Source organism: Drosophila kikkawai, chromosome 3R (genome assembly GCF_030179895.1).
Source record: "Drosophila kikkawai strain 14028-0561.14 chromosome 3R, DkikHiC1v2, whole genome shotgun sequence".
Taxonomy (NCBI): Eukaryota; Metazoa; Arthropoda; class Insecta; order Diptera; family Drosophilidae; genus Drosophila; species Drosophila kikkawai.
The window spans coordinates 15476266-15503678 of NC_091731.1; the positions used below are offsets into that span (position 1 = coordinate 15476266).

The window sequence follows — 27413 nt, forward strand, 5'->3', positions numbered from 1 at the left end:
CTCCCAAAATATAATCAAATACGCAAACAAGTCATATTTAAAATATAAATGAGTTGGCACCATATTTCTTTGGATTAAGACTACTTAAATTAATAATAAATACAAGTAACCCTTTTTTTTATAAAAATATTATAAACCTAGTCAATTTTCCAGTGCAGTTCCTGGTCCTCTGAATGCGCCGACTGTCTGCCAGTGCCAGGTCCTCGTCTAAGCCCCGCATTGTACAATGTACACACATTATAATAGAAATCGGTTTTAGCTGAACTAAAAATAATTGGCCTTGCATCTCTGCCTCTTGTTTTCCATCCATACATCCATACACAGCCGTCGTACGTACTATATATGTACGTATCTAGATTTGGATTCCTGACTTGTGTGCGTTTTGGGGTCCTTGCTGCTGCTGCTGCTGCTGTTGCTGTTGTTGCTGGTAATCAACAGTTTGTTGGCACGCGCTGCCATTTTGGCCCCGGGGTTGCGGGGGGCGCCAAGGAAAGGCATTTCGCAATTAGCCCATTCTTGTGTTCATGGGAATCCCCCTTGGCATTTAGATTTCCAAATTTACGATTACCATTCGAGAGTGCTATTTGGGTTTTATTTAGAGAGAATGAACATGAATTCTGTAATTGAAATAAGCCTAAAACATTTTATTTTGGAACTGGCCTTCAATCGTATGGTGCCTGGTTTATGGGATATGTTATCAATAGGTATTTGCAGTGGTAATGAAATCTGAAATTAATAATAATTGATCTTTTGCTTAATTAAACTCGAAAAAAAAAACTAAAGCAGTGCCGTATTCTGGCTTAATTTGAAGAAAAGCTTCTAAAAAATCATTTGTATAATGTTAGTACATATATTCTACAGAAAGCATCATTATTTAGAAGATTAAACCTGTTAGAAAAGTTATGTTACGAAATAAATATCCCAGCCTTTCTAAGGACAAACTTTTTCCCTTAAAATCTTCAAAAGTGCTTTCTGCGCTTTCTATTATTTATGCAAATTTCTGGTGACTGTCCATTCAGGTCTTTGGCAGGGATTCTCGTTCAAGCGAAAGCATTTGAAATTGGAAATAAATCAGAGGCACAAGCAGCAACATATTTGGCCCTTCGCTCTGTAAAGGAAAAGTACAAACTCAGCGAATTCTCGGTGCTCGCACATTAAAGTTGCATTTATTTCAGGGATATCAGAGGGGCGGGCAGTGCAGAGTTACTGTATACATAAAGTCAGGGAGCCATAAAAAAAAGGAGAGCGGACTGAGGCTGAGGCTGAGACGGAGGCTGCCTAATGCGGCAATTGTTAAACCAAATGCAAATAGACGTTGCAGCTGGCAGTCCCTGAAGAACTCAGGCCGCGTGCCAGGCATAAATCACTCCACCAATGTCTGCCGGTCCACCGAAGCCCCTTCCGCCGCCCGGTTCGTTTCCGTTTCCGCATCCGAATCCGCTTCAGCATCCGGCGGTGCCTCCAGCCTCAGCTCAGACTCCATCTCCAGCGGCAGCTCCTTGTCGACGGTTAGTTTGGTAACGCTCTCGAGAGTTCTTATGGTTTGCATATACAGCTTCTTGGCCAACTCCTTGTCCTGGCCCGGCTCCGAACTTTGCACGATTTCGCAGTCACTGCAACGAACAAGAAAGGCGAAACGGCAAAATGGCAAAAAGGCAAGTTAGTTGTAGTAAAAAGTGGCCAACAAAGTGGCGCTAATGCGGCCAACAGGATCTGGAGTAAAGCATGCCGTGGCCATGGCAACTGCACTCACTTGAAGTACTCGCCGGTGACTTCCTTCAGCTGGGGATCTGTGGCCAGGCGGATGGCGCACTGGGCGCCCTCGTAGGGGTTCTTCATGAACAGCCACATCCACGGGTAGGTGACCGCCTTTACGCAGATGGACGACATCAGCGGTGAGCTGGCCGGAAACGGAAATGGAGGCAAAAAGTTAACCAATTATGTAGCCATTGTCAATGCGAACAAGGAGCTTAATTTCGGTTTAAAGTGTTTAAGCCAAAAGATGTTCCTTATAAAGATTTTTAGGCTTTAGATATTGTATAGATTATGACTATGACTTATGTGTAAAGGAAGAAGTTTGAACTACAATTTTCCTTTAAAATTGAATTAAAAGTTAGTATATTATTTTCCCATATTTTCCAAACATTTAAAACAATAAACCATGAAATTTACTTAATAACACATATCTACGAAAGAAACGCCTCATCCAGCACTTGTTTACGAAGTTTATAAAATATTTTTAAGTCCATCATAAGAGAAAATAAAAGCGGAAGAGGTTGTAACTCTGATTTATTTACATCGTTTTACCCCAATAAATTTTGTGGGCAACGAGAACAAGTACTTCTTCTGCTGATTGCGCTTGGCCAGTTAAATTTGTTTTGATAAACAATCTGGGAATCTGGGAATTTTCGTCAACTTTGTAAGTTATGCAGAAACTTAAAAATTAACAAAACAGTTTATTGCTCAAGTTTCTCTTTCTGCTTAGCATTCAAAGCAGATTCCGCTTCAATTTAAATAGTTAAATCCCAGCTAAGTTTTCTGTAAAGTTTGTACCAAATCCAGCCTTTTAAGGAAACTCCAAACAATTTCCTTTTGGTGCATTGTTTTAATGACATTTTCAATTGGGGCGATAAAGGACGATGGGTGGCGGCGGAGGCGGCGGCGTTGGCCACCAGATGTCCTCCATTCAATTCAACCGCTCAAGCGTTGATCTCCAGCTCTTGGCCAACTCCGCTGCCGGCTGCTGGGCGTCGGCCAATTCCAGCGGCTGAGCCCAACGAGTTGTGTGAAATGGCCACCCTCGACCCATCTCCATGCCATTTCTTTCATTCCCGGCTTTTTTTTGCACTGAAAGAAACTGACACCAAAAGTGCTTGCGTTTCGTATAAGATATTTAAGTGTATTTCTTATACTTTATATTTTTTAAGCAATAATAAATAGTTCGTTTATTAAATTGTATAAACATAAAATAAAGATTTTGGGTTATTTTTTTCTGTGCATTACAGATGCTGGCTTTTCAGGAAGGATTACGAACTTGCGCGCAATTTGCTTAGCTGTCGCTGTTAACGTTTCGAGTCCGCACTTCCCTTTTTCCTTTTGTTTTTGTATCTTTGTTTTTTTGTCAGACGGGCAACGAACGGTGAACGGTGAACGGTGAGCAAGTTCACCGACACTTGAACACGATAAAACGATAAATAAATAATTAATGCGTTTAACTTTTCCATTTACGCTTTTTCCGTGACTTGAGCATTAACTGCTTTTCATTTTCATTCATTTCATAGTACGCACAGGTCGGGGATTCACAATAAAGGGTCATCATGTGTGCACAGAGTTTGGTGTGTCTAGTAAAGGGGACATTGTACCTAAGGTACCTTCAAAAGTACCTAGATATTTAGAAAATTTGCACTTTACTTTCATAATTCTAGGAGAGTAAAATAAAAATATATAGTTCAGAATAAGATATTATTCCTAATGATCTTTGGTTTATTTATTTTAATATGGATTGAATATAGCTATGTTTCTTCAAGCTTTTAAATTAAAATTCTTCGAACATACTTGGACATTTATAAGGTTACGATAATGTATTCGTTTTGGTACATTAAACCTTTATAAGTTTCCTTTAAATAATTTGTACATCTCCCACAAAGAAGTACCCTTTCACCACTATGAATTCATGTATCTGACCTGGCCCTGGACCCTCATCCTCCTCCTTCGCCTGCCCTCGAACCCCGGGAACACCCGCTTCCCTGCAAAAGTTTATTCTCCTTGTCCCTGGGTCGAGGCTGGTGTTGATTCCATTCATCGTTTTACGCCAACGTTTTCATAGATACTAGTATCTGTCCTTGCGCCCTCCACCACCCACAAACCACCCGCCATTAAGCCCTTCTCCTGCGCCCCTTATCGCCACACCACTGGTTGCATTTTTAAAGTGCATAGAAAGCTGCAGGGGCTGCAGAGATGGCTTGTTGGGTAAAATGGAGGAAAAAAAAAAGGAAAACGTCTAAAACAAAAAATAAATGTATGTGGCCAGGTCGTGGCTTGGACTCGGGGGTTACTCCTTAGGTCCATTGATTAATGGGTGTTTACAATGTAACAATATATTGGTAGGATTACTAGGCGAAGACTAATAAATTTTCGGGATAAAATTGGGACTTTTAGGGATATTGATTGGAGATTAATTGAATTTGATATGGAACAACGACTATCTAGGTTGCCTTGTTTAATTAAATTATCAATATAATCATCCACATTTTCCAATATATCAGCAGAGAACACACCCTTAAGATAGCTTCTACTGTAATTACATTTTAATTTCAGTTATTCAATAAGCTATAGTGCGCTCCGTCAATGGTATTAATATTGCGTATACGCCGCGTACCCGCCAGGTCTGATATACTCGCACACCTTTCGGGTGTCGGGTCGCTCTCCGGTGGGTGGGATCGGTAAGTTCAGCTTGACTCGCTAAGCCACAGCAGGGCAAAGTTCATTTAAAGACCCGACCCGCGCCACCTGCCACCGGCAGCGTGGAAAATCTTTTACCTGTCCGTGTGAGTGCGCTGCGAGCCAAATGAAAAAGCGCAGCAAAATGGCTTGAATGGGGAAACAGAACAAGCCCTTTTTCCGAGAATTTTCCTTAATGCCACAATAGATGTGCTACGGGCGGAAATTGAATCCGCTCTAGGGCAGGAATTAATAGCATATACGCCACGTTAATTGTTTTTATTGGACGGCCATTTAAGCGCCTGAGGAGGGTTCGGTGGGGTTAAGTGGCTTTTTACCGCGATTATATATTAATGGAACCTATGGATTGTTTATATGGCGGTATGGGATAATAATAATGGATTATTTGGCTGTACTTTCTTGAATGGTATATTTTTTTATGGATAATTTGGATTGCGTATTTGTATCAATATACAATATTTTCAACAAAAATAGTTTTTAAGTAGGCTTTAAAATTAAATTCTATTATTATTATTGCAAACTTAACTGTAATATTTTTTTTTATTTTATTTATAATCTTATTTATGTTCTTCAAAGAAATAAAAAGTATTTCTTAAAATTTAAATGAATTAAAAAAATTATTTTAAATGAATAAGGTAGGATAAATTGGTCGTTGTTTTCCTGATAAAACTTATCCGCCATATGAACAGGCTATTCATTTTGATATTTCAAACACCAAACTATGTTTTTTAAAAGTCGAAAAGTGTTGTGAATTGATCATATTTGTTTTCTCTTCTTGCTCATTTATTGAACAATTTATTTTCATTGCTAAACACATGTTCTACTACCAAGGGAAAAGAAAATCTGCATTGATTCTCAGAACTATTCCCATACAGATGATGATGCCTAAGAAAAGCAGAGCTTTGTTGATAAGCGTAAGAGGGGAAATCTCGAAAGCCCAGCAGGTATCAGTTTTCCATCAATGGCAGCGCATAAAAAAATAGCCACGAGTGCCAGGATGTGGGCGGTGTCCTGGCAAAAAAGGAATTGCATTGCATGGGTGAGACTGACAGCTGCTTCAGCACTTTTGCAGTTGCCAACGAAAGTTGCAGCCATCTTCGATATATTTGTACGATATATATACTATTGTAGTATGCAGGGAACGGAAGTAAGGACGGAAATGGGGGAGCCCGGGGAGACTAGGTGAAGCATAACAAAAGTTCAATTTGGCGCTACAAAGTCTGTAAAAGGAAAATCTACTTGCAAAGGCAAAACATGTAACAGAATGCAGCAGCAAAAAGCACAGCAGGCAGACATCCGATGGACAGGAAGCCAATGCATGTAAGTTTTGTGCACTGCAAATAATTGGGTCAAATTCAAATTGGAATTTAAGAAGAAATTCTTGATTATATTACAATACACCGATAAATTAAAGAAGAGCCTGGACTACAGTTATTCATTTCAAATATAATTATTTAAACTTAAAAAATTGTTAAACGGTAGTTAGAAAGCGTTTCTAAATGCCCCAAAAATATAATTTAAAATTTTCTAATATTTAAATGTGTAAAAGAAAATATACAAATATGTAAGTTATACTGTTTCCGTTTATTTTCTTGTAGTAAATAGTTCCTCAGAAAATACTTTCCCTTTTTAAGGACATACATTTTTTAGTACACTTCTAAGCTGATAAGAATTTCTTCAAGTGCCGCTCACACATGTGAACTATGCTATGTGTGTACATCAAGCAGTCTTGCCATACATCCAAGCCCATGCAGGACCCAAACCCAACCCACACGGTACATCCATAGCCACTTGATGTTGCTTCCGCTGTTCATTTGCTGTTTTATTGCCGCTGCCCGCAGCAGTTGGCCAAGTTTGGACGAGAATGGGAAAGGTTGGGGATTTTTTCCTGGCCACTAGAGGTGAGCATGTGTTTTATTTTGTTTAATTTGCTTTGACTTTGCTCCTTTCGCTGGCGGGTGTGCCAGTGGCAGGACAACAAAATAGAGATATTTTGTAAAAGGGCAAAAACAATGGAAAACTGATTTTAGGTGAGGAATGTTGATAACATGTATTAGCAATAGATAAAGTCTTTAGCAAATTAAAAGTAATTTAAGAGTCAGGGGTGCTCCAGTATTGATCTCATTTAAGATGCTGTGCTCATCTCTAGGATATGAGCTTGGTTGACGCTTCCATTGTTCTTGGGTCACGTGCTATGCCAATAGGAGCGACGGCGGACCCATTACCTCTGCTCCACATCTCCATTTCCCCATTTCCAAGTACTACCTTCCGCCATTCTGGCCTTCACCTGTCAAGGTGCTGCGTTTTATGTCCAAATGATTTGTACGCTCGCCGAGGCATTTGATTTTCTTCTTTCGGGCCACTTTTTTGTTGCTGTATTGTTATGGCCTTTTGCAAATTGTAATGACGCATGTTAACAATGTTTCTGGCTCTGACTCTGGTTGGTAAAATCGGGGGAAACGAATACGAATAGCTCCAGCCGGCATTTCCAGCCGGCATTTCCATCCGGTAGTTGGACTTGTATGAATGCAGACAGAACAATTTGTTGCTATGATGGATTATGATTTTCTGGCTTGTGACAGCCCAACTTTTGCCTCAGAAAGTGTGTCTAAATCTGGGCCTCTTAGCCGCCACTGCCACCACTCCTACCCTCTTGCCACTTTACATCATTTATTGCCATTGAATTGTGTAATTTGTTGTACGTGTTGGCCGTGTTAACATCTGCCATTGTGTGCGAGCAAGTGTGTCCGTGTGCTCGTGCGTGTGCCACACACTTGAGCACCTGCTCCATTGTCGTCGAGTGAGGTGTGTCCACCTATTGTCCTACGGTTTAAGGCTTTCCAGTGGGCTCGCTTTTAATACCCATTTACATGTGTAAATGCCTTTGTGCACATTCTGGTAATAACTTTAAAACTTAATGAATGGTTTCTAATGCCAAATTAGATAACTGTATTACATTTTAAGTCTCAATAACTCCTTGAAAAATGTTTACAATTATTCTTTTTAATTAAAAAATTATGAAAAAAATAATTTGTAGAAACAAAACTCTAGGTTGTTTCTACAAATTATTTTTTTCATAATTAAGATGGTTTAGGCCACGCGTAAAAAAATCTACCAACATTTTGTTGTCCCCAAACTCATTCGCAGTGGACATTCTAAATATATGTGTTTCCTGAGTAATGATTTCGCATTCAGGGTCGAGCGGTGTCCTCTCTGCCCGCACATTGTCCGAGAATTCTAATTTATAACTGCCAAAAAAAAATGAAATCAAAAGAAAAACAAGGGAAAACTTTTGTGCCAGCTTAGGAGGGCATCAATAAATTTCGCATTAATTCTGGACCCGTCATTAGGCGACTGGGCCAGGGCCACGTTCATGTTCATGGCCAGGAGTTAGTTCACAGTGTGGCGCCAACTTGATGCTGACAGCCAGAGATGCCAGCATATAAATAAATTATGATACCAAATATTATAGCTTAAGATTTGTAAATGCTTTTAATGAAAGCTGAAACTATTATCAAACAGTAATCCAATATAAGTCCTATAATTTAAGTTATCATTAGAATTGATTTAAAACTAATATTTTAAGGAGATCCACAATAATTGAGGCAAATTTTAAAATTATAACTATAATTCTGTCTTTAGCCTGAGGAAGCTAACAACTTCCAAACTCAACTTTTCTATAATATATTTGTAATATCTAAAAGCTCTTTTGACATCCCAGAAAATAAATCAAACATCTTCCTTTTGCCAGACAATTTACATCTGATATATATTCTCCGCCTGAGCTGATGATGATGATGATGATCCCAAAAGAAGTATAAATCTGTCCAGAAAACTGCCAAAATGTCACCGTTGCTGGCAACATCAACAAAGCCAGCAACTGTCACCGTGGTGTGTGTCTGGGTCATAACTCAAAGCGACGACGTGGCGGGCCGGCGGGCGAAGTTGACCCGACCGGGAGCAGCATGGCCTGGCCCGAAACTAAGACCCCCGACACCGACCCCGCTCCCCTCACCAGCCGTTTCAATTGCGGCCGACCCGCGTCTCTGACTTGGCCACTTTTAATTACCGCATTTGGCCTTTGTTGCTACCGCCCCTCTGGCTGGCTCGCTTGCTCCTGTGACTGTGCCAGGACGAGTGCCAGTGAGAGTGCGAGTGCCACTCGATGGCAGCTCATCTGCATCTGATGATGAGGAGTGGGCGTGGCCGGGGCAAGTTCATTGCAGCTGTTGTCGTTTGCTCTGGTTGCCAACCATTCCAACTGCTGGTGCTCACCCTGCTGCACAGCGAGAAATATGGATTCCTTTTTTGAGATTTCATATTCAAGAAAGCCACAAGATATGCGGCTGACAAAGTCTTTAACCTTACTTGAATAACTAGATAAATTCAATTAAATTTTGTTCAGTTTGTTGGAATCGTATTACAACCTTTTCTTTAAGTGTACATCTGATATGGCCGTTGATAGCTGTTGTTGCTGGCATTTAGTCCTTCCGCAATTTGCAACTGTTTCTCGTGTTTGCACATCCTTTTCTGTGTATTGTGCAAATGCCCTTCTCTACTGGCCTTGCTTTTTTTTCTCACAAACTCACAACTAATTTGCATGCCTTAAAAACGGATTTAGAAATCAAATGTAGATCCAAACATTGCGAAAACGGTTACGGGGGTGTATATGCTCTAACCCAAGTGCTGGCAACTAATAGGAATCGTGTACAATAAAAATCGATGGCGGCCAGAAGTGACCATGAGCCGTAATGAGATTCTGGTTGGGGGAGGTTTTGTTTAATGTTATTTTCTTGGTTTATAGTTGTGTATTTACGGACTTAGGTTGATTTGCTGATTTATAACTATTATTTAGAGGCGATTAAGTTTGGAAATTGAAGGAATTTGAGGGAAAAGGTTGCCTTAACATAAACTTGGCAATTTAGAAATCATATACAGGTCTGTAGTATTCACCTTGGTGAATTTATTATATTTTATAGGTCCTAATATCCTCATAGATGATTTCCTCCTTTCTTAAAGTATTTTCTGATTCAATGAAATTAACTCTATTTACCCAATTACAAAATATTCTTTAACATAAGTATTTCCTTCCGCAATATTCCGATATTTCCCCCAAGTCCACTGCTGTCATTGGACATTTCTTTCCCTATTCTAAACTATCTATTTGCATTAGGCCGGGCTCTCAGTATTTGGCCAGCTCATTTGGAACGTTGAAATGAATTTGGCCTTCGGCGACAAAATTTACCTTGATGTTTGCTGCAAAAAAAAAAAAAAAACATCAAGAAAAAGGAAAGAGGCTTCCCATGCCCAAGTGACTTGGCAACTTTTTTTGATTGCATCAAAACGAGCCACCCCCTTTAACCGACATCAGACATAGATACAAACAAATAGGTACAAGGATATAGATAGGGAGAAACAGAAAGAGATAGGGAAAGCAAGAAAGAGAGAGACAAAAACTAGCCCTGCTTAATGAAAGTGCAAAACTTTCCCGCGCGGCCACGAAATGAGCTTAAAATGTAGTTAAAGTTTCAGATGCATTTTGCACTTTGCTGCGCGTTCGTTTGAATTTCAATTTTGGGCTGCGGGTTTTCTTTGCCAAGTTTTGGCTTTTGGTTTGGACGGGAATTCCCTAGATATTCTCTACTACTTACTACTAGTTGTTGTAGCCACTTACTTGCGAAAGTGTCGGGTCCCACGAACGAGTCCTGGGGTGCAGCAGTTGACCGTGACCGCGGTACCTGTGGGAAAATTAGCGGACCTTTGTTATTTGTTTCTCTGAAATCAAGAATGCGCAGAGTGAATAATTCATAGTGCAAGCTATGCAAAAACTGTTCACTGAGAGGAAATTTTAATTATATTTAAGGTGTTTTATATACCTTAAATAATTATGTTTAAAATATGTAAGGTCATAAAACACACACAACACATTAATTAAACCTTCGCTGGCCTAATGCCCACTAACTGAGCAATTGAGATAGCCCCAAAAAAGTGCTCGAAATGATTACAGTTCCTCTGAGTGCAGTTCCCGATTCCCCGTAGGGCTCTCCTCCTACCTTTTAGCTCCCTGGCCAACCAGCGGGTGGCCAGCAGGACGCAGAGCTTCGAGTGGGCGAAGGCTTCGCGGGCGTGGAACTTCACCGCCCAGGTGCCCACATTCAGGGGATCGTCGAAATCGATTTTGGCCGCCTGGTGGGCGTGTGCCGAGACGAACACGATGCGTCCCTGCTCCGAGCGCCTCAAGTGCGGCAGCAGCAGCTGGGTGAGCAGGAAGGGGGCCAGGTAATTCACCTGGCTGTGCCGCTCGAAGCCGTCCTCCGTGGGCACATGGGTGTTGGCGAACACCACGCCGGCATTGTGAATGACAATGTCGATCCGCTCGAATTCCGCCATCAGCTGGCTGGCAAAGTGATGGACGCTGCGCAGCGAGCACAGGTCCAGGTAGCGGGCCTCCACGAAATACCTGTCCGCCGGATCGTCGTCCTCGTCGGGTGAAATGATGGGGGTGCGGCATCCTAGCTCCCGCTTAATTATACCCGCCGCACGTTCGCCTGCCTTGAGATTGCGGCAGGCAAGGATTATTCGGCCACCACGACCGGCCAGAGCCTGGGCTATCTCGAATCCGATGCCGCCATTGCCGCCGGTGACGACAACGATTTGCTCGTTGATTTGATTATCGTTTGGACAGCGCTGGCCGCTCATTAAGGTCCTGGCATGCGGGCGAAGGAAACAAGAGATTAGAGGGGAAGAAAGGGGAGTTTGTCAGTGTGGCCAGTGGCCGGTGGCCAGTGGTTTATGGGGTCAGTTAATGATGATGTCCTGCATCCAAGCCGCGCGTGTACACTTGAAGAATATTAGGGATATAAGTCAAGAGTCTCAGGACATTATAAGTTGGTTTTCCAAGTACAATATATATTAGAAAGATTAGATTTTTTTGCCAGTGTCGTTGGTTGAGGTCTGGCTTAAGTTTGGCTTATTGATAGGCGTTAATACAATCAGCTTGCACAGTTGCATGATGCCCGAAGACAATTAGGGACTTGACTAACTCCGCCCTCAACAATTCGGCGGCCTATGCACACAACGCATGTTAAACTATATAACTTAAAGCCTAAGGCAACAAGCTAAATGTAGTGCAGCTAACATCAAATTAAAGTACTGCTTTGAACAACACAAATGTTAAAAATTTCATCGACTAATTAGTGCTGATTTGCAGCACGAAAAAAATTGACTAAAGTCAAACATAATAACATTTATTTCCATGTTAAAATTTACTATTGAACTCAATCAATTGAATGACTGTATAGTATTTCATTTGCAATTAGTTTAATTAGTTAAATTGGCTTTGAATTCGCTGATGGTTAGCGGGTTCTAATGTATTTAAGCTCCAAAAGAACGTAAAAATTCGAATGGTTTGCCTTATTTCAATGAACTATAAATTCTATATTCTACTAAAATCAATATGAATTAAAGTCACACTGCTTTCCTTTTCACCGCATTCCGGTTGCTGCACTTCATTTGGCACTTAGCTCCTAGGTCCTCCATCGCATCCTTCATTTTGGAATTCATTTGGCACTTCATTTACTTTGGGCCAAACTTGCTCAAATCCACTTTGTACATTTTTGAGGTGGCAAGAAAGGAGCGAAGGGTTGTCCTTAGTGCCATATTGCAGTCGCTGCCATTTCCGCTTCCGCTTATTCCTTTTGCCGGCTTATACTAACACCTGCAACTGCGAAGTGCGAGATAGCGCGGGGTCACAAAAACCGCGATGCTTTCAAGCACAGGAATAACAAAAACGGTTCAAGTAAGAAAGCTATAGTATAGTTCTCCGGACTAAGGGATACCTTTTAGGTGTCTCTTGGGTTTTTGTGTCTATAAAATTAAGTTAAATTGTTTTCAAAAAGCTATGAAACTAATTAAAAATAATCATTTTTGATCTTAGACCTTTAATGAACCCGTTTAATATATATATTTAAATACATATATGTATATCAATAAAGAAATAAATATTTAAGTAACTTGTTAAAATGTTACAAGCGTTGAGATTTTTATGAAAATCCCAATATTTTTTCTTAATTTTAAAGTTTAAGAACAGCTTATAAAAGGAAAAACCTTTATGTTTTGTTATAATTTTACTTTTTATGATTTAAAACGAATTCTTTAATAAGGAAATTAGTTGTTTCTCTAAGTACAATATTGGAATTTCATATAAAATGTGTTTCTTATTCAGTAGAATTCAATTAAATCAGTTTTTATACTCTCACAATCATTTTTTTACCTAATTAAGTGGATCTGCACTAATTTGGCATACCCTACAAGTACCTCGCGCACAGCCAAAAAAAAGGAACTTAAAATAATCTTTAGATATTACATATTATCCGGGTCTTCCCTGCAGCGAACTCTGCCGCCCTCCTGTCATCTCCGCTCGTCCGACCCTTTATGAAATCCACTTAAAAAGTTTTTCGCGAAAGGCGACAGAGGGGCAGAGTTTTTACTGGGGATGCTGCGACATTTATTTACGTGTGTCCGAGGCAAAAGTTTTTATCCCCCGAAATGTTGAGGTGCGAGTGGGGGAGGGGCGTGGAAATACAGTTTCCGTTGACTCATCGCACTCACCGCACTGTAATCACAACGCCCACCGCCAGGGCAGCTATTGTGGGCCACCACGTGGCGAAGGGATCCGCCTCCTCGAACATGGTCAGCAGACGCTCCATACTCGCGATTTTTGTGTGTGTGTGTGTTTTTTTTTAACGGAACTCTTCTCCACTTGCTCACTTTCTTTCGCTGCACTTTCCCTTCCTGCCGGATTGATGAATGGAATGAATGAAAACGAACGGTGACGTCGTCTGCCCGGCACAATTGTTGAACGCGAACTGAACTGGGAACTGTAGTAATAACTATAAATTCTCGTTGCGTGGACACCACCCGCTGGTCGTGGCATGTACACATATGTCTGTAAAGGGCAGTGATGTTTGCTTAAAGTCAACGTTATTTTGGGAATTATTTTGCGAATTATAGAAATTCCTAGAAATGATATCATATGATGGGTATAATTTTATCAAAATTTTATGTTAAATCACAGCCTATTGAGTTTTTAGAAAGTTATATAGTGAAATATATATGAAACTGTATAGTATTCAAGTTATCATATCCTTGCAAAGGGTAGTCTTATTTGAATAGTGTATCAGCATCAACAGCCGAGTTGATCTAGCCAAGTTCGTCTGTATTTATTCAATTTAGTTTTAGATTTCTATCTACTAAGAAATGTAATGACTCCTGAATGACGAAAATTTCACAAAACTTTTCCTTAAAATAACAGTTTTTGGGTGTTTTGTTTATTTAGTAACGATAACTAGCTTATGTGTATATTTATGATTATTTAAAAACATCTTAAGCTGGCTTATAAATTTATGAAAATGTAGATATTTTTTTTAGATTTTTTAATAGTTTCTGGAAGATTCTAAAGAGCTAAAGTAAACGCTTGACCAGAGACCACTGTATAAATGCGGGCTGGTGCCTGATTTCCTGAGCCCAGATTTCCCGAGCCGGTCCGGGAAGATGCTGCTGACAATTGAATTTAAATGTCCCCTCCGCTCGGCATCGCCTCCTATTTTCTGCGCCCCTCTCGAAAAAAGTCACCGGCATATTTTCAATTTACTTAAATGCTTGTTGCGCGGCATACGAAATGAGCGCTGGAGTGAGATGGCATTAGATAGGGGGACCTAGTTCCCCCACCTGTCGCCGCTTTAAAGGTAAGGTGCAAATTTGCACAAGTCGCGATAAAGGAACGTGCGAGGGTCGGGAAAATTCCGCTCGGTATTTACACGCATTTTCCATTTTTTAATTTGTGTTTTTATTTCACTTTTTCAGCCATTTCTTTTTCTCTTTTGCCGCTTTTTGTGTCCTCTGCGGTTTACGCATTCGGTTTGCATATTTTTGTATGTGGAAACGCAGACTAATGTAATTCAATTAATCTTCCAGGCAGACTTTCCTTCGGATCCCCATTTTGTCCTTCCATTATGTACATTTTTTGCTTGGCCACAAATTTTAATTACAATTTAACAGCTTTCCGCGGGGGCTTAAGTTTAAAAGGAGGAAAGAAATGTGGAAAGATGTGTGACACTCGGGGTTTTTGATCATTCATGGATATGATATTTAATTATTTTAAGTTTTAATTGTTTCAGGAAATGTAACTTTTATTGCCAATTAAATATTGTTATATATTACTTAATTTTTAAAATATATTAGAACAATGTATTATCCATAACTAACATCCATATAATTTAATATAAAATATATTAACATATCTATGTATATAAAATTGTGGATTTACTGACGAATATTTTAGTTATATTTATTATTATACATTTTAAAGTATTACCCATTATAATTGTTTTCCCATTAATTGGATAACTAAGCATAATGCTCTTAAACAGAAATACCAACCTTTATTTATTAGAGTTCGTAATAAAATATTCAGAGTCTGATGACGTGTACAATATTTTATCTGCTAGAAAATAAGCACATTCCTTTGATACCCCGCTCCACCAATCTATGTTACCTTGTGAAATTCCATACCCAGACACTGAGGACTAATCATGCCATCCCCTGGATCTGTGAAATGCCGATGCCGACAGTCAATGGTGACTATTCACTTCTGTTCGGTCCATTTCATGCCACTGGGCTCCCTTACCCCGTTGGGCACTCCGATTCAATTACAACGCATCCATAAAACATGCCAACAACTAAATATATTTTTCGAGTAATTTAGTCTGCAGCATTCAAGCACACAGAAGCCAGCATCGTAGTTGCCCTGGCCCCTATGGAGGCTATGGAAATTGCACTCGATGCACTTTACGCCTCCGCACTCGCAGTTTCCATTTGTTGTTTCCATTTCCGGTTTATCAATTGATTGAGCAGCCCCACCCACCCCGCAGCACCACCAGCATTCGGAGCTGTCCCCGACTCCTGTCCAGAAAACCAATGAAATTGCACACTCGAATGGATCTTTGTACGTGTATTAATACTTTTGTTATATTTTTCGCCTTTGTTTATTTAACGTTTCGTCAATTTACAAACTCTTGTTTCTAATGTCGCCTATGTATGTGTGTGTGTGTGGTGTGTGTGTGTTCGTGTTAGCCAAATTTGCATATTCATTTGAATTTTCAACTGCGTTGCCTTTCGTTTCGATTCGATTCGATTCTCGTTCATCGTTACATTAAGTGTTGTTTCATTGGTTTCATTTGCTTAGTCGTTTGCTTTAGTTAGTTGGTTTTTGCTCAGACAGTTGGTTTTCCCATTAATCGTTAATGCTAAATGGTAAATTGTTTCATTTAGATATTATGCATCTTGCATTGATGTGCGTGTACTTATAAACGTAAGTGTGTGTGTATGATAGATGGGGTTAGACATATATTACGTAAACCCTTGGTTACATGGGATCACGTAATATTTGCCGGCCCCTAGATAAATGGATAGTTAGATAGTGTATTTGCATATTTTTGTTGTTTGAGTTGCGTGGAACTTGTCCTCCCTTCATCTGCAAAATATATAGTTTTCTTAGGCGAAAGTGCTTGAGTGTAGGTGAGTCAATGTCTTTGTGTTAGTCGGTATACGTATGGATAGTGTGTTTCAATACTACAAATAGAAAAATACAAGTTTAAATTTTAGATAAATGTATTCTAAAAACTTAAAAAAAAAACAATTAAACTCTGTAAAAAAAAAGAAATTTAATAAAGTTTAAAAGATAAAAGTAGCCAAAATGGGGCAAACTAATCTCTGAAAAAGTGAAACTAATACTAAATTATTTGTTAAAGAACCCATTGAATAAACCCTCATGTACTTGTAGTTTTGAAACGCACTATATGTGTTTACATCTTAGTTGATATATTTGCTTTTCAGTTTTCAGTAATTTTAAGAAGCTTTAGCTTTCGAGCACTGATGTGTGTTCTAGAAATCTATATACAGATGAAATTGAAGTTCGCTTAGTAACAAAGAATTAACTAACAGAAATTGAATAACAATGTAAACATTTCGAGATTTACTAAGAATTATCAAACGTTTTTAAGCTTTGGTTTTGTGTTTTGGTTTTCATGTTTTTGTTTAAAATTAGTATCACTAACAAGCTTTTGTTTTACATTTCATATTTGCTATGCTCTGAGATGTGAGTGGGTGAAAACTCTAGAGCCCAGCGGGGATTCCCCTCACCGCATCTCACCAATGTCTTATTTTCAATCTCTACTTTAGTTCAGTTTTTTCGTGTAATCCGTGTGAGTATGCGTGTTGACTTGTTACTAAAGTTAAAGTTTTACTTTTGCTTGGTCGTCAATTGTAAATATATATAATCATAGGCATAGAATTTGTAGTATCTATAAATAGGTATATGTAACCGCTTTATATGCACAACTAATCTCGAGAATCGATGCAATTCTGCAATTTTCATTTCCTATACAATTTGGAAAACGTCCCCAGGAAAATTAGTGTATCTACTTAGAGCGTATTCCTATAGGAGAAGCCATCTGCCACGCCCATCGACACAGCCTCCCCCATAGCCGTGGCCTTACCTATTTAACTATTTCGTATATAAAGGATTTACAGGCTAGAAATTGTAAATTTATGCTACATAAAGTTGAAAAGGACAATAAAAATAGTCTCTCGAATATTTACAGCGGCATCTAGGGTGGGGGAGGTGGTTTTGGGTGTGGAAGTGGGAGTGGGGGTCAGTGTGGGTGTGGTTTTTGGGTGGATATGTGGAAACTACCGGGGAGGGGTACTATCATTATTGCCCTCGTGGCCTCGACATATGCATACTAAACTGGAAAAATGTTTTGCAATATTTGTGTGTTGGATAAATTCCCCTCCTGCTTTTTCTGTTTGGAATTTCGTGGGGTTTTTTCACCCCCGTTGATATTCAACTTTATTTGATGTTGTCAACTTTTTGCTATAGTTTTGCTTGCCGTTCTCGTTTCTTTGTCCGCAGAAATTGTTATTAATAATTTATTGATACAACAATTTGTGATATTTTTAGAATTTGCGTTGCGTGCCATTCCATTTATTTATTTATGCATTTTTAGTGTTCGGGGCTGTCATCGCGGCTGGGAGTTGGCCACTTTACCTAGCTGGTGTGTGTAGTTAATCGATTCTGGCAATGTGCGGATTTGATTATACTATATACTATATACAAATTGTTTCGCCGCTTCCGATTTATGCTGCAGACTTCCATAGTTTGTTGCTTTTTTAGATTTCCAATTTGGTGTTTGGTTGATGCTTTCACATTGCTGATATTAGGGTCATGAAATCTGCAAATATAGCGAAGCGAACAAATATGAAATTAGATTAGCGGTCGGTCGCATATACAAACATAATTCCACGGGCTGTCGATAACAGCCCATTGAACCTGCCACTTATTTGTCTAAATATATATGTATATAGAAGCGTATGCTGCTGGCTTTGCATATCCGTTCAATGAATATCATAGTGGTTGCAAATATTAAATTTGTGGTCAATCGTTAGACGGTTATTCACTTAGTGTATGCCGGAGTTGGTTTATTTGCCAGAAAAATGAAATGAAAATGGCATTTTGAAATAGTTTCAAATAAAAACCAAGCTTTGCTCAAACAAAAATGTTATAAATTGAATAAAGAAAGAATTTTAATAAAGGTATATGGAAAAGCCTTCTTATGAACTCATTTATGAATGGGATTTTACTTAAGTAAATAAATTTAAAGCTTAATTTAGTTCTAATAAATGTACTCTTAAACAACCTAACTACTTTATATTATCTAAAAATCGTTTAATTTGGGATACTTTTTAATTTCAACGTTATAAATCTGTCATCAAGCCTAACTACCTCTTCACTTTTATGATCACTTTGGGCTTTAAATATTGCACAATATTTACAGAATCAAGAACTAACAAAATTTAATGGCTTCAATTAATTATGCTCATGGCACCCCCATATTAATGAACTTTTGCTGGCAATTAGCTCATATAAATTTATTACACAATGCATGGGGGTAATTTCCGGTAATGCGATTTGGAGGGAGCCTCGAACATACATAATCTACGGCCGCTATTTGGCAGCTGCCACTGTCAGGGCCATTGCCATTGGCTCTCAACACTTTCCGGCCATGGCTCAGACCCATTTCGTATAATGGGCCATTCAGTTATTTGTTATTAGCCCAAATGGGCATTCAAGAAACCTAAAAACCGGCCGGAAAATATGGCCACACTTCGGCTCTTGCCCCAAAAATGTAACAGTGGCAACCAGAATCCAATCGATTTTGATAGTAACAACCCAAAAGGTTTTCTCCAGGGAACAGTGAATGAAGGTTTTTTACATAGCCATACTTTTAAGTGAGTTTATATTTAAAAAAAATTTAATTTAACTGTAAGTTAACTTAAAGAGTTGAAAAATCTATAGGTTTGATATTGTTCTTTATGGTCTCCAATGGCCTTGCCTTATAGCCCTTACTGACACTGTACATGGAGGAGGACTGTAAAAAAAAGGATAAGGAGGCCATAAATTTTCAGAACCTGACAATTTTTTAATCAACACCCAGCTGGCCAACAGCAACAAATGGCCCGAAACAAAAACTCGGCTAGGAAATGTCGCTAATGCAAATAATAAAAAAACCAAATGCAAAATATTCTCTGGCAATTTTGGCACGTGCACGCCTCGAATTTGTTGTTCTTGTGGTTATTGTTACTGTTTAGTTGTTGTTGTTGTTGTTGTTGGCGATTGTGTGAACCTTGATTAACGCAACAGGACGGCAACAAGGGATGCGGGTTAGGAGCAACATCAGCGGCAAGGAATATTGTTGCTTTTTGCCAAATCTCTTGGCGCTGTCTCTCTAAATTTTAACTATGAATGTCCTGGGCCAACGACAGCAACTGTAAATGTGCACTTGACAAAAAAAAAGAAAGGATGTGTGAAAAATATTTGGGTATGGTTTAGTGAAAAAAGGTATCTTTGGACTCTATTTTCGTGGAATTTATTTATGGGAAAATTACTTAAAGTTTTAATAACTCAAAGGCACAAGGAATTAAACGTTTTAGTTTGATAAATATTATAATTATAAAATTCGGGGAAAGCAATTCAGTATTTATAAAATATAAATTTATTAAAACTATTATCAATTGTTCTGTGGATTTGTTCTGTAGATTTTATCCGACAAACTTTCAAAAATTTAACAAATTTCAACGAACACAAAGAACTTTCTTTACTTCGAACTTGCTTTTTGCTGTTATAAATAAAAAGTTCTATCATTTCATCACTACTTTTCCATCTAAAAATATCTTTTTAACGATATTTTTTCTCCAAGAACCTAGACTTAAGCAGAGTCATTAAAACTTAATTACTTGCAACTACATTCTGTAGTTCATATAGACTATTTGCAGAGTGTATTTGCCAGTTTGTGTATGGGGGCGCTTTGTGTGTGAGTTGGCAGTAAAATTTGTTTACCAAAACCTTCTTAGCTTGGCTTAGTAACCCCCGCACCGCCATTGTTTGTGTATTTGCATTTCGGCTCCTCTGGCTGCCTTGTGCGCACCCCTAGAACCCCAAAAACAGTCCAAAACCACCGAGTCACCCATCATTCCGCCCCCTTTTCCGCACCCCTTCACCGTCATCCCTCTTTGGGTGTGAAATTTCATGCATATATGTATGTATCTCTATAAGGCCGCGCGCACACTACGAGCTGAAAGCGGAGCTGACGGCTGACGGCTTATCAGCTCTCTGAAACAAACACACTACTTGTATGAGAGCGCGCACACTGAGAGCGGAGCTGAAAGCTGATAAGGTCAGCTCCGCTCCGCTCTGTTTGATCAACCAAACATGTTTGATTTTGTTAGCAGCTGACGCGAGCTGATTTTTTAGACTATTCTTTAAAAAATTGCCCTAATTAGCGCTTAAGTAACAGAAATTTAAATTTCTGTCCAGTTATATAGAAAAGTATGAAGAATTTTTTTAATATTTATTAAAATAAAAATATTGTCAACTTTCCGAGATACAGGGTGCCAAAGTACACTAAAAAAACGTACTTTGTCAACCATATTCTGGAGAACTGGGTGGTCCGATTTCGAAAATTTAAATGTCATGATGATCTAAATAAATATGTCATCGCATTAACAACGATATTTTAAAAATATTAAAGAATTAAAATATGTTTTTTTTTAAACGTATTGCTTGAAAAACAATTACAAATCAACATCAGCTTCAGCTCGCAGTGTGCGCGGCTGCAAAAAGCTCCGATCGCTGATAAGCTTTCCGCGGATAAGCTCTCAGCCGTCAGCTCCGCTTTCAGCTCGTAGTGTGCGCGCGGCCTTAGTGTTCGTGTGTGCATGTGTGTGTGTGAGCCTGTGTTCGTTAGAGAGTTCGTGCCTCGCCTTTGGCCTTTTTGCAGCTTTTGCTTTTTAGCCACTTTTGTTTGCCTTGCTGTTGTTGCCTTTGTTTGCCGCTCTCGCCGACTCCTTGTTCCCGGTTCCTGCTTCCTTAGCTTTCGGTCCTGGACAGCCTCGAGTCCTTTGACCAGGTTGGCAAAGGAAGCAGCGCGTTGCCTTAATACATCGCAAGTAAGTGAAATGTAAATCATTTTTCCACCACTTTTCTAGAGTTTTTTGTGAATAGCAAATATAAAAGTGCATGCAGGAAAAGATCAAGTGTAAAAAGCGAAAAGAAACTATATTATCTTAAGATAAAATATATTTTAAAAAGCTAAAACCCTTCAGTTAAAGTAAACTTGTACTAAAAATAAATTAAATTAAATGCAAATTAATAAAAAACCCAAAGTCTGACAGATGAATCGTGATCGGTATACAAATTCCAATCAATATTGTTCCTCAGAGTCAACAAAGTGTTACATGATCTTCCTTCCTTCCGTGTAGGGTAACCCCAGGTCGAGGTCAGAACATTTAAGCCTTCTGCTCTCGCCAGAATTTTATGTGTCACCGCAGACAGCGGCGGCAGATGGGGATTTAGGGAAAGGTGGACGTTGAAATATATGAAACTAGCCGCAGCTGCACAGTGGCCGTTGGTTGGCAGGAATCTCGGACTCGGTTTTTAGTTTTTTTTTTTTTGTTGACCAGACCGCAATGTGGAACGTGTTATGCAAATCTGGTTGGATGGAATCGTAGGTAGGTATGTATTCCCGGTCCAATGTTTTCCCTGCCTGCGATGAGCTCTGTTGACCGTCTGCAGCGCCAGCGGTGGCATCAAAAACAATTTACCCGCTCCGGTCTACACCAGTCAGCACTTTTTGTCGCCGCACTCCTTTTCGCCCCTATTTGATTCACTTAAAATGGTAATTTGAATTGCAAAAAGTTCATTGTTTCGTGCTTATTGCTCCTTTCATGTTTACCTCCGCCGCCGAGCAATTAGCAATGCAATGAGGAGGGGTTTGTCGCATTAAAAATGATATCCTAAGTAGATCGTACAAATTGCTCGCAATTATATTTAATAGCTCGTTCAAGTGGGAGCCGTAAACGTTGGGGCTACCAATGGGATGGGTTCTTGAGACGCCCACGACCCCCCCGTCTATTCCGTTTCGCTGCTCAAAGGCAAAAGCAATTTATCAAAAATCGGTCAAGAACACTCGGGAAAAGGAAATGGGAAACGCGTGACCTTTTGGTATGGAAGAAAAACTGACATGAACTATTGTTGCTGATGATGGGGTTGTCGTGTGCTTGCCATTGAGCAATAATTGCAAGTCCACTAGCTATAGGCAAGATAACATCCTTTCAAGATGGGAAACATCTCTACAAACTAATTGTTAAAGCTCTTAGAACCTTCCTTGTGTGTATCCCCTGAGTTAATTGTAGACTGCTGATAACTTTTAAACTAAACAAGGGCGCACTAGGTCAGGCATACGGTATAATAAATGAAGCACATGTCCAATCACTTGTGCCATTTTGTTCGCCAATCAAAGTTCTTACAGTGCTTGATAGAGAAAAAGGCGAAACAAAAGGGGAAAAACTGAAAAGTTTCGTGAACTTTCTGCAGGCCAACTTATCGACGGTCTCCGGGCCACAAAACAATCAAAGCGGCACCAATGGCCCCCGAAGAGGAGGCGTAGGGCCATGTGGGCGTGGCGGCACACATTCGAGGGTAAACAATAAACTTCAAATTTGAATATTTGAGCAACCCAGCAGGAAGGAGGCAAAGTGCAGGTGAAAGAGTTGAAACACGCTCAAGGTGCGAGACACCGGCTGGAAAAGGACAAAGTTTTGCGGCAACTCTCCTTGGGAAACTGGGGAAACTTCGGCGCAAAGAAGGTGAGGACAGGTCAGGAGCAGCGAATTGACTTTGATCTTGGTCCTTTACCTCTCTGGCTCTGTTTGCCATTCAAACGCAAATAATAGAGGGCCAAATTAAACAAGCGCTCCTTGAGCTTGGCGCAATTAAATTGAATTTGCTTTCGGCTTAATGGCCATAATAAGCCCGGTCGCCCGGTGGCCCAGTCGCGTCACGTGGCCCTGGCCTTGCTAATTAATAATTAAATTAAATCCGTCCGTCGCTGGAGCCGTAAAAGTATTAATTGCTGTCCACAAATCTGGCTTAGTCCAATCCCCCCAAGTGGCCAATAAGCAACCCACCCACTTACTGACCCAAAGCCCGTCAATCTTTCATTCCCGAAGTGTTGCCTTGTTGCTTCCGGTGGCGGCAGCTCGAGAACCAATTGCACATCCCGGCCAACCCAAGGAGCGCCACAGCACACCGAGATTGGATTGGGCGATAATAAAAAATGAGCAATGCTCCCCACCTCGATGTTATACGATCCGGGGGACCCGAAGGTTCTGGTAGGAGCTGGGGCTACGACTCTTCCGCTTCCCGTTGGACAACTTCCGGTGGCAGCAGTTTGGCGCCATGTCATATTGACAGCCTCCACACGGTCTTATTAATATTGAAGTAACGTGTTACGGGTGTGTTTGTGTATGTTTGGCCTCCCAATGGCCGCATAAAATGCTTTAGCAATATGGAAGTGGGAGTTTGACTCTAACAGCACGGAGAGAAAATAATTGGAGAATTGGAAACACAATATTTAAGAAGCTAAGGGTTTTAATTTCTGGGGCACTCCGGAATATTAATACCGGATTAAAGAACTAAAGATTTCTAAAAAATAAATAAACAAGGAAATGCTTTTTTATAATATTCGATTTCCCTGAGAATGTTACTCTTTTTCTTTCAGTGTCCAAGGCGTGATAAACATTCGGTGATGGTGTGAGGAAAAAAAGACAGAGAGCCGAAATTGTATTGCAATAAAATGATTTATTTGGCCATATTTCCATTCGGCAGGAGCAGGGACTCGGCGGAGTCCAACTAAAACTGGAAGTGGAGCCACTGACAATGTTGTGAAATATGCCATTGTCTTATGGCACGCGTCAAGGACAGGAGCTGAATGTATGTGTTTGTGTCAGGACTCATAAAAACGTAATAATTCCATTGGCGAAAAGGCCAGCCTAGACACGGCATGTGGAGTGTGTTGATAAGACCGCACACGGCCGTAGCAACAGATTTCGCATCTCCCAGGCCCTGGCCGGGTCTCCCTTGGACTTGTTATGTCATCCGTTCCTTCGTTTTATTGCAGCCGCAACTTTTATTAAATCGCCATGAGGAACAACCGAAGGAGCGGCCAAAAAGAGATGAGGGAAAAAATATATTTTTTGACTGGCCTGCAAGAACCCGAACAAAAAAAAAAAAACGAAACGCAAAAGTGAAGCCTTATCTGCAAATGTCGTTTGCCTTCCTGCCTTTTTTCTTTAACGATCCGGATCCGGGGATTGGCGGAACGAGTGAAGAAAGGAGTGAAGGAAGGGATTCACTTTGGCCTGCCTTTAATGGCCTTAAAATAGCCTGCCATGAATGCTATTTGCCGGGTTTATCAACGGCAATTGAGCCAAGCCATTGACGTAGATAAATTTAATTTACCTTCTATTTGGCTTGCCGATTTATTTGCGAGTATATGCTGATTTTGGAATCGAATTTGCTTGATGGAACAATAACAACGCATTTTGTGTAGCGGCTTATCAAAGGCCAAATTGAGTTAAGTCGGCACAAAAGCCTGCCAACTGCCAAGGGAGGCGGCCGATTTCCTTTGACAGGTCACGGCGGCGTATGCGCAACATATCACGTATACGACATGGCATCCGGATACACTCAATTCCCGCAGACCCGACGATTCAAGCACGCCTCATCATCACCATTATGCAATGGCATTCTAAATATCTAGTTTCATTTGATTTCCCCACTGGTGCGACCGATTGCATTTGCATAAAGGCCGTTTAGTTGCTTTTAACAAATTATTCCGGCTTTGAGGCCTGTACAAATAATGCCAAATTAAATTGTGCTGAATATATGAAATAATAATTCACCTGTTCGCCATTGTTTGGAAATGATTTTATAGTAGAAAAAAAAAACAATAGCTCACAGAAATGGAATAAAAATAACGAAAATATTAATACACTTGCCCGGCATTGAATGGAAAATTACTTTACCCTTATTTATTCCTTGTAAATAAGTATTTACAGAAATAGAATAGAAACAAAAGGGCAGACCAAAGACATTTGAAAGGCAATCACTTAATCAATTTTCGAACCGGCATTAGGGGGCGTAGAAAAGCCTTCAATTTTTTAATAATTAATTGGGGGACAGGCGGCACCAGGCAACAGGGAAATTCCAACTGGGGAAAGGTAATTTAATGGCATTTTAATTACAAAAACCGAAACGATACGAAAAGCACATAAAGGCATGGCCTTCGCTATTCAACCATTTTGTTGCTGTTGTTGTTATTATTATTATTATTGTTGTTCTTGTAACTTGCACGGCGTTGTTACAAATGGCCGAGCTATAAATTGTCGGAGCCATAGTGTCCATCATGTTGAAATGCTTGAATTTTTCATTGCTTGCATTTCAATTTCATGGCCAGCCATTAAAATTGACAGTCCACCGCACACACACACACACTCTATCGACTGAACGCCCCCGAAAATGTGTTGAGGCAAAGATATATGTATATAAAGGGTATGGAAAAAATAAAGAAAAGTAGGAAAAGTACTAAAAAAAGCGTGTCCCAAAAAGGGTTCCACTGCAAAAAAGTGTAAACATGCATTTCATAGGTTATTCAAAGATAGATAGTTCTCATATTCCTATGCTTTAAGCTCTATAAAATTTCAAAATAATTTCTGTTAAGCTTTTATTATAATATTTGCCTTAATTATCAAACCCGAAGCTAGGGTATCGACACATTCGAATCCTTTTTTATTGCTCCTGCAACTGTTGTCAATTTTTTCGCTGCTCCCTTTGCTGGTCTCACTTTTCCTCTTGTTTGTGCTGTTTTTTTGCTCAGCATTTTTTATTTTTTTTGCTTGTTTCGCAATCCAAGCGCGATTGAGTTTGGCTTCTTCTTCTCTGTGAAAATCTGCTGATTTTTTTCGCTGCTCGTTCTGTGCAGTAATTTCCCTGCGTTGCCTTTCGCCTTAAAAGCATGTTGCATAATTTACACGATGCGAACTGCCAACTGCCGGATCTAAGCCGGGTTGGGTTCAGCTGATTTGCCTTTTGCTTGGCTTTTGGATTTTGATTTTGATTTGGGGGCAAAGTTCCGGCGGGTGCTCGTTGGGATTTTGATTCGAAAAGTATGCCACGCTCGGTTTAAAATGTTTCTTTGCATTTAAGATTTGTGGCTGCAACAGCTGCTGGTGTTCAGTGTGAAACTGGCCGTGGAAACGGCTAATGTCAGCGGAAATTACATATTTATGATTCACCAGGGAGAACGTCAGAGGTTTCTCCCATCAAATTTGTTAACTAATAAGCAAAAAGTCACCTTTCCTTTCTCGCTGTGTAGTCTATAAATCTGACAATTACCGAGTGTGCCGGGGGTTCAGGCGATTGATTTATCGCTCGATTGAAACAATTTGATCTGGATGCGCTTGACATTCGCTTGATTTACGCAAGTGACAAACATCGGATAATCGGCCGGCAGACATCGAGCCATCAAATGTGTCCACCCCACACCCCAAAAGCCAATGGCTTCGTGATTAACCCTCTACTGGCCCAACGTCCACAGGGAATTCTCAGTCAGCGCGATGGCAATATTAAATTTATGCTCGCTAAACTTTATAATTAATTACATTCGCATAATAAACGAACTTAAATATGAAAATGAAGTGCAAATACAAGCAGCCAAACTGGGAAGGTGCTTAAATTGGATGGCAACGGGATGTTGTTAGGACTTGTCTGCATAAACAGAGAGAGAGAGAGCTCCTCGGTGCGACAGTTTAATGGCGCTTACATGAAATTAATTTGCACAAAATCAATTTCAATTTGCAATTTATGAACTGGGTGGAAAAAAGGCGTCAAAAAGAGGCTAAAATTCGTTCAAAAGTGGCTTTAAAGGGGAGGCTCTAATTTCCGGTGTCGTGTCATTGCGGCCTTGCTGTCAAATTTCCCTTTAAATACAAATTGATGAAACATCAAATGTGCATTTAGTTAAAAGCCTGTCCATACCTTCAAAACATGTTGTGCAAGTGATTAGGCATTAAATATTGTAAAACCTGATTTCTTTTATGATAAATAAATGCCCTAAACTTTCCTTATATCGAGTACTCAGAGACATTTGTTTATAAAAAATCTAATAAACTTTAAAAATTACTTTTTAAGCAAATAATAGATTGAGTTTCTTTTCAAATTTATTCTTATAAATATATTTAAATGTGGCTTAAACAACGCTGTAATATGCCAGCCTTTTCAGACATACAATTTTGTCTCTCCACTGTGGTATTATGGTGGCTGGTATATGGTTTACACCAACAATAATACAATTTCGCCATGACAGGATAATGTGCACGAGAGGCATGGCTCCAAGGAGCACGCTTACACACAGATGCACGATTGCCTGGATTAGTCGTGTGGCATGTTAGGTACCCTCTGGCTCCCTCATCTTCTCGCCTCCCCTTCCGAGGAT

The 27413-nt window shown here is 39.8% G+C and overlaps 2 protein-coding genes across 4 annotated transcripts in view; both read right to left on the reverse strand.

Moving 5' to 3' along the window:
• Nucleotides 1–1137: 1137 nt before the first annotated feature.
• naz (nazgul) lies at nucleotides 1138–13548 on the reverse strand. 2 transcript variants are annotated; one of them, XM_017180058.3, is made up of 5 exons: nucleotides 13072–13540; nucleotides 10515–11167; nucleotides 10136–10199; nucleotides 1754–1900; nucleotides 1138–1613 (listed from the first exon to the last, which is right to left on the reverse strand). In XM_017180058.3, the coding sequence occupies exons 1-5, from the start codon at nucleotides 13167–13169 to the stop codon at nucleotides 1364–1366; spliced, it is 1212 nt and encodes a 403-aa protein (XP_017035547.2). In that variant the 5' UTR covers nucleotides 13170–13540; the 3' UTR covers nucleotides 1138–1363. The 2 variants fall into 2 exon arrangements, with proteins under 2 accessions (XP_017035547.2, XP_017035548.2); XM_017180059.3 differs by lacking the exon at nucleotides 1138–1613 and having other exon boundaries at nucleotides 1759–1900; nucleotides 10113–10199; nucleotides 13072–13548.
• Nucleotides 13549–15461: 1913 nt separating this feature from the next.
• Nucleotides 15462–27413, reverse strand: part of LOC108084294 (patj homolog) — a 28819-nt gene continuing 16867 nt past the window's right edge. For both annotated transcript variants that reach the window (XM_041777622.2, XM_017180457.3), the window contains one exon: nucleotides 15462–17753. The gene's annotated coding sequence lies outside the window, so the exon portion shown is untranslated. The remainder of the gene's footprint in view (nucleotides 17754–27413) is intronic.